This window comes from Centrocercus urophasianus, unplaced genomic scaffold (assembly GCF_019232065.1).
Source record: "Centrocercus urophasianus isolate 14NV4802_14NV808 unplaced genomic scaffold, USGS_Curo_1.0 seq_904, whole genome shotgun sequence".
Classification (NCBI taxonomy): Eukaryota; Metazoa; Chordata; class Aves; order Galliformes; family Phasianidae; genus Centrocercus; species Centrocercus urophasianus.
The window spans coordinates 4368-12212 of record NW_024885538.1 but is presented as its reverse complement, the minus strand read 5'-3'; the positions used below and the strand labels follow the sequence as shown (position 1 = coordinate 12212).

General features: G+C 54.9%; 1 protein-coding gene across 2 annotated transcripts; it reads right to left on the bottom strand.

The window, feature by feature from the left end:
- Positions 1-2595: 2595 nt before the first annotated feature.
- Positions 2596-7198, bottom strand: LOC122171682 (hemoglobin subunit beta). Of its 2 annotated transcripts, none has more exons than XM_042839406.1 (3): positions 7078-7198; positions 6761-6983; positions 2596-2835 (listed from the first exon to the last, which is right to left on the bottom strand). In XM_042839406.1, exons 1-3 carry the CDS (start codon positions 7167-7169, stop codon positions 2707-2709), a joined length of 444 nt encoding a protein of 147 aa, XP_042695340.1. In that variant the 5' UTR covers positions 7170-7198; the 3' UTR covers positions 2596-2706. The 2 variants fall into 2 exon arrangements, with proteins under 2 accessions (XP_042695340.1, XP_042695339.1); XM_042839405.1 differs by lacking the exons at positions 6761-6983; positions 7078-7198 and adding exons at positions 3650-3872; positions 3963-4152.
- Between the last annotated feature and the right edge of the window lie 647 nt (positions 7199-7845).

Genomic DNA, 7845 nt, shown 5'->3' with positions numbered 1-7845 from the left:
GGGTGGGGGTTGTGCAGGGGGGCAGGAGGGGCGGTCAGGGTGTGGCAGCAGCCAAGGGGCCTCCGGTCATCCCGGCTCTGACCCTTCCCCCAGCGCTGCCCTGCAGACCTGGGCCTCTTTTCACAGAAAGGGCTGCACGTAGAGTCATGGAACCATAGAATTGCTCAGGTTGGAAAAGACCTTAAAGTTCATCAAATCCAACCATCCTACCCTCACTCTAACAACCCTCCATTAAATCATGTACCTGAGCACCACATCATCCAAACAGTCTTTAAGCACATCCAGGGATGGTGACTCCATCGCCTCCCTGGGGAGCCCATTCCAGCGCTTAAAAATCCTTTCTGTAAAGAAGTTTTTCCTGATATCCAACCAAGAGCCAGCCTCCATTTGCAACACATGCATGGGCCTCCACACGCACCTCTCCCAGAGCTGCCCCATGACATTTGCCAGCATGCAGCCCGAGGCCATGCAGCACAGGGTTGTTCCAGCAGCAGAGGCACCACGGGCTCCACGAACACTGAAATGGACTTTAACCCCATTACTATGACAAACCACGACCTGGGCCTTTTACTTTCCATTTTGGGGCCAGTGGACCAGTTACAAGACCCAGTTACACCCATCAGCTGTAAGGTGACAAGGCCACATGCTGAGCTGCTGCACAGGGACTGAACAGCATCGCCGCTTTCACTCTGGTCCTGCTTGTGTTCACATCCGTGAAGAACAGGGGAAACATGCTTTGAACTCCAGGGTTGTCTCTGCTGCATCTGATGTGGGCTCAGAAAACAGCAAAAGCTCAGCTCAGAGGTGTCCAACAGTTGGATCCTCCCCCAGCGAGGGGAGATTGAGGTTGGATATTGGAAAACATTTCTTCTCCCAGAGCATGACGATGCAGTGGCACAGCTGCCCATGGTGGCGGTGGAGTCACCATCCCCAGAGGGGTTCCAGAGCCACAGAGGGATGTGATCAGTGGGCATGCTGGGGTGGGTTGGGGTTGTGCTTAGAGATCTTGGAGGGCTTTTCCAGCCTGAATGATTCTATGATTCTATGACAAAGCTGGCACGAACCACATCTCCCCCGGGTTGAGGAGCTGTTCAGACACCTCGCAAAGCGCTCTCCTGTGCCGCCCCTGGGAGCACAGCGCTGGGTGCCTTCCCAGGAGCAGCGTCCCTGCGTGAGAGTGCTCACTCTAAACAAGTGGAGCTACCATTGCATGAAGTATCAGAAGAATGAATTATTGGTATCTGTAACCAGTGACATCCAAGAGGCACGGGGCATGTTGAAGCAGCAGCAGGAGGGGAGGGTGCTCGTATGGCAGCAGAGCTGGAAAGGGGCTGAGCTCCTCCTCAGAGCCCTGGGCTTGCCTTCCTCCATAGAATCACTGAATCATTGAATTGTTTAAGGTTGGGAAAGATCAAAAGATCACTAAGGTAAAATCCAGCTCCGCTGAGCACCACTTATTCAGTGTCCTCCTGGCCTTGTACCAAAAATAAAGGAATGGGAGGAAAATCAATCAAAAGAAAGAAAATGCTGAGGGAGACCTTCAGCCTTTTAATACTCTCTTCCCTTCTAGTTGTATGCATTATTTTACACCATGGAGTAGATCTGAATCGTGGATTAGAGTTGCCTACATCTGCCTTTGGCTGGTGATACCTGAGCACGACTCTCACTGTGCCCAGACACCTGCAAGGAAGACAGCGCTTTCTGTCTCAACACAAAGTGTCTTCTGTCCTTGTGACAGCAAGGACACCCTCCTTCCACTGAGCAGAGTGCTTGAGGAGGGGCCACGGGGCCATGGGGGCTTTGATTCCAGCAGTGAGTCAGAGGAGGAGAGGGGGATGCCATGGGCAGGGATGGAGCAGGGACAGCGGTACAGACTTGGTGCCAGGGGTTCTTGGTGCATCCCCTCTGTTTCCCCTTAGAAAGCAGCACGTCGTGCCAGCTGCTTTTGCTGCCCCGTGCTCATCTCAATAGGATGAGTGGTTCTCCCGTGCCAAGAACAACCCCCACCCTAGGGAGCCCTGCTCTGTGCGCATTTAAACACCTCTACGGTTTGCGTGCAGATGGCATCAATTGATTTGTGGTTCCAGAACATCATTAATAGTTACCACTGCTGACAGGATTAATCCCCCTCTCCTCCCCCACCCAGAACTGCAGAATGGGCAGTGCAGGGTGAAGAAGCGCATAAACAAGGTCTGTGCAAGTCTTGATAGCAAAATGTTTATCTGCAACCTGCCCCCACCCAGCTGGCTGCTGGGCTAGCATGAGTCAGCTCCTTTCAGGGAGGCTGAATGCCAGAAATGAGCCAGGAAGGATTAAAGCCTTCACTTTGTTTATTCTCTCTTGAATATATGATTCCTCTGTGTCAGTAAGAAAACTCATTTCCACAGACATAGCCCCAGTGCAAACCTCCCAGAGCTGTGCCTGCCCAGACGTGGGCTTGCAGGTTTGCTTTCCAGAGACAGATCCCACAGAACCCCATAAAACCCCACTGAGCACAAAGCACTCCATAGAGCCAACCCTGCCCCCCCTGAGCCCCCACCGTGCCCACGTCCCCCACCCCAGCCCCAGGCTGCACAGGGACACACAGACAGCAGATGGGTGTCACTGAATGGACTTTATTTGCCTGTCACAAGCTGTCAGCCTCGGAGCATTTCTGCAGGTGCATGCAGTAGCTGTAGGGTGCTCCGGGATCTTTGCTGCTGGTGCTTAGTGGTACTTGCGAGCCAGGGCGTGGGCCACCACACGGACCAGCTTCTGCCAGGCAGCCTGGCATTCAGGAGTGAAGTCCTTGCTGAAGTGGGCGGCCAGGACGATGATGAGGATGTCACCCAGGAGCTGTGGGGATGGGAGGACCCTCTGTTAGCAATGCCCCGAAGCCAGCCCCTCTCTGTGCCAGTGCTTGCACCGGCACCAGGGAAACCCACCTAGGCTTAAAGATGACCCTATAAAGTACAGCCCTTGTTAAGACATACCTTAAACTCATTAATCCGTTTGTTCAGTCTAAACATCAAAATGTACAATGTGCAAAACACACCAGTTCCTGTCTTGGCTGAGCTGCTGGGCCCAAAGCTTTCCATCTCACCCTGTCGGGCCATATTTCCTCCCTCTGCTACTACTATGAGAAGAGCCACAGGCTATGCAGAAATCCTCCATTTGGCTGCAGGTGGGAGCTCCGGGGAGTGGGCAGCACAGCCACACTCCTGCTGGCATGTGGGACCTCCACCACCCCTCCCATCTCACTGCTTGGCTCTCAGCATCCAGCCACTGTCCCTTGCTCCTCGCCCATCTCCATGCCATGTTGCACTCTTGCTCCTTCACTTTCCCCTTGGCTCAGACTTCTTTCCACTTCAGCAGTGGCTTTTGCTTTGCTCTCCCATCCATTTCTGCACTGCAGCCACCTCCTCACTGCCTTTCCTTCTCCTTTGTATCCTCACTGTCACCCACCCATCAGCCCCTCCGTCCCCTTCATTCCTTTCTCACTGCTGCAGGTTGGTCCCCTTCCTCTCTATGTGTCTCACTTCTGACCCCAGCCTCCAATTCCACCTAGGGGAGATCTATGGGGAACACCCACACATGGGTCCTAGGGGACACAGGGGAATCTCCTCTTGGAGATGCATTGGGGTGGGACCCAGGCAAGAGCACGGCTCACCCTGAAGTTCTCGGGGTCCACATGCAGCTTGTCACAGTGCAGCTCGGACAGTTGGGAGAAGGTGTTCTTGATGTTGTCCAGGTTCTTCACAGCATCCCCAAAGGAGGTGAGCACTTTCTTGCCATGGGCACGGACCATGGGGTTGCCAAGGATGGCGGTGGGGCTGGAGAGGTTCCCAAAGGACGCAAAGAACCTCTGGGTCCAGGGGTAGACAATCAGCAGCCTGTAGGGAACAGAAGCACACACACCTCCAATTGCAGCCATTTTTCCCTACCCAGGGAGCAGCTGAGCCGGTGCCCATAGCTGGACCTACCTGGCCAGGGCTTCGGCTCCGCAGTCGGCCACATTGACCTTGCCCCAGAGGCCGGTGATGAGCTGCTTCTCCTCAGCAGACCAGTGCACCATGGCGGCGGTTGGAGGGTAGCGTGTGGCTGTCGGTACGGAGGAGGTCTGGGCTCTGCTCCCGCGGGGATCGCACGCTGGTGAGCGGCCGTCTGCGTCCCCACTTTTATCCGCTCCGCCGGGCCCCTCCTCTTCCCCGTGCACCCCGCAATTGGCTGCATCTCAGGAGGGGCCCCCAGCCTTGGCACCTCGGGGGAGGGAACGCGGCATCAGGGTGGGGCACAGGGCAAGGTGCCCAGATCCGTGGCCACACCACCGCCCAGCCCCCCCGGCTCCCCGCTCTGCAGCTCTGTGACTGCGCCGTACATCCCCATACATCCCCATGCATCCCCATACATCTCCATACACCCCCATACATCCCCATGCATCCCCATGCATCCCCATACATCCCCATGCATCCCCATACATCCCCATGCATCCCCATACATCCCCATGCATCCCCATACACCCCCATACATCCCCACGCACGGTGTGGGCATGGCACCGTGTGCCCACCCCAGTACTGTGAGCTGGGTGCCCCTCACACAGTTCCAAACCACAGCACTCCGCCTTGCTTGAGGCAGGAGACCACAACTTGGGTCTGTTGGGTCCTTCCTCCCAGCACACCAACCACACGCGTGTGGTTTCTCTCTCTTCCTCTTCCCGCCAGGCTTGGGTTCTCCTTGTTCTTTCCCATCAGCTATTGAGCAGCTTGCTGACTTCGGGGTAGCACTAAGTGAGCTGGGGGCAGCAGGGTGCAGAGCTCCTGCCTCAAAGAGCCTGCAGGCAGAGGGAAACAAGGTAGGCTCAGAACACAGAACACAGAGATCACCTGCATGGCATCAGTGCACAGGTGACCTAGGGAAGGTGGGACACACTGGGTACAGCGGGGACAGCCTCACTGGCAGCAGGAAGGCAGCACCTGACCTGACCCAGTGACATGGCAGTGTGTTGGGAGAGCTGCCTGGGGCTGCCAGGCTGCTGCCAGCAAGCAGGACTGGAGCTGGACGTAATGGGGCCAGGACCTGCTGACCCAGGGGTGGATGGCCATGGAGCAAGGCACTGGCACAGGCCATGGGCTGTGGCTGACACTTGTGCTCAAAGATGCACCAGTTCTCTGCACATTTGCTTTGGAAAGGGCTTGGTAGAAGGGCTACAAACAGCTGAGTTGGGTGCGTGCCTGCACTGTAGCTGTGACTTCTGCCTTCTCCCTGATAACAGGGCAGGAGGGCGTGGGTAGGAATTCTTTGTGCCAGGATCCAGAGGTGTCCCCGAGCTGCTCTGCAACCTTGGGCATGCTGCAAGCCAGATCTGGGCTCAAATGGGGATGGGAGCCTGGAGAGCACCATCTGCACAGTGAGGGGACTTCAGGGAACTTTTGCTGCTGAAAAGCTGGGTGTAGGGGCAGTGAAACCAAGTGCTCTGTCCTTTCTGTGTGTGGAATGATCATTCTTGGAATATTTTTTTTGCCATAATAGACTCCTGCGACTATTAAATTCTGCCTTTAATAATTTGAGAATTATAACAATTTGGACAAGGGCAGAAAACCAGTACCATAAAATCACAGAATATCCCAAGTTAGGAGGGACGAAAAGGATCATAGAGTCCAACTCCTGGCTCCCTTTCATGCTTCCTTCCACCAAAGATGTTACAAACAACACACCTCATCTTACTGCAACTGCACGTTTTTGTGCAAAGACTTGTTCCACTCGAACTCTGGAAGTTTACAGCATTAAATGCAGGGATGTTGCTGATGCCTCAGTGCAGAACCAGTGTCCTGTTTGTATTTTGGGGTATGTTTATTCGCTCAGGTCTTGAATGCTCCCTGTGTTTATCCAGCTTAGACAAATCTCACCTGCAGGAATTCATGGAAACAAGACATGTCCTGCAGTACCATGTATGTGAGCACCTCGTTCCATTCCCAGCCCCCACCCTGACCCTACAGAGAGGCAGAGACTCTATCCTGACTGCAGCAGTGTTTATTTGGCAGTTACAGCCCAGAGACCCCGAGGACTCCGGGAGCATCTCCATGTGGCTCAATGGTATTCGTGGGCCAGTGCATGGGCCACCACACGCACCATCTTCTGCCAGGCAGCCTGGCTGGCAGGAGTGAAGTCCTTGCCGATGTGGGAGGCCAGGACGATGATCAGGATGTCCCCAAGGAGCTGGCAAAGGAGGAAGAAGAGAAGCCATCAGCCAGTGCTGTTCCCAGCTCCTTCACAGCACGCAGCCATCCCAGGGCAGTGACAGAGATCCATCACGATGCAAGGAGCCCATTTCCTGCAGCCCATGCACTGTTCCTGGCACTCTGGCACTCGCTGGGATGCTGGAACGTGCTGTAGCCCCCTCCTCCCCAAACACCTTCTCTACACCGGCTGTGCCAGTGACCCCTCTCAGCTCTGGATGTGCTTTTTCTCTCCCTGCGTTTCCCCACTACCCTGGCTCTCTTTGACTCAGATCCCCCCATTCTGTTGAAATGGCTGTGTCTATTTTCTGTCCTGGATTAACCATTCCCTCAAGCTCCAAGCTCATCTCCTCCCCACCAATCCTGTCTTTGTTTCTTCTCTTCTCCTCCCTTGCTGCTCCAGGCTGATGTTGTTTCTCTCCATTCACTCTGCAGACTGCACGTAAATCACCCCACATTTTGTGCTCCTCCACCCCACCAGCGTGCATCCCTCCTCTCGCAAACCTCAGTCCCATAAGTGCTGCCTGTTCTCCCCAGAGGCTCACCCTGAAGTTCTCGGGGTCCACATGCAGTTTGTCACAGTGCAGTTTGCTCAGCTGGGCAAAGTTCTTCTTGATGTTGTCCAGGTTCTTCACAGCCTCCCCAAAGGAGGTGAGCACTTTCTTGCCATGGGCACGGACCATGGGGTTGCCAAGGATGGCGGTGGGGCTGGAGAGGTTCCCAAAGGACGCAAAGAACCTCTGGGTCCAGGGGTAGACAATCAGCAGCCTGCAGAGAGATGGGGCACACAGGAACACACCTCCAATTGCAGCCATTTCCCTACCCAGGGAGCAGCTGAGCCGGTGCCCATAGCTGGACCTACCTGGCCAGGGCTTCGGCCCCGCAGTCGGCCACATTGATTTTGCCCCAGAGGCTGGTGATGAGCTGCTTCTCCTCAGCAGACCAGTGCACCATGGTGGCAGCTGTAGGGCTTGCTTTGGGCTTCCCTGAACAATGAGTAGGAAGTGGGGCCAGAGGCTACCCATGGATTTTTATACACTACTCACGGCTTGCCCTAATCTCAGTTGACATTTCCATTGGTTGCGTCTGGGGAGGGAGCTGAGCTGCAGAAAGAAAGATAGCAAATTTGGATGCTGTCCAAGGGGAAAAGGGGGCCCATGCCCCTCTGCCTTTGAGTAGACCAGCTTCATTTCACACTCGTGCTCTCGCAGCCATGGCCCTGAGTGCAGGTGAAGCTCCCTGCACGGCCCTTCCATGGCCACAGGTTTCCAGTGTCACTGCCAGTGCTCGAGGACTGATCTTGTGGAAGAGATCCAGTGAAATGGGCAGTGATGTCAAAGAGCTCACAGCCTTTACCTTGGCCTTGTTTTCAGATTCTCAATGGTGCTTTGGTGCCTGCACTCCTGGGAATCCATCGTGAACAGCTCCAGGCGTCATCAGCCCCAAAACTGAAGGATCAGAGGCTTTCCGGGAAACGAGAGCCCAGTGCTTATCCCAAATGTAGGCCTCATGCTTTGAATTCAAGATTCTCCTTTCTTGTCAGCACTCATAAAGAGCTTCACAGCTGTTGTCCCTTCCTATTGTCCATAATTGTTGCCCACAGTAGTTCTCCATAGTTGTTCTTTGTGTT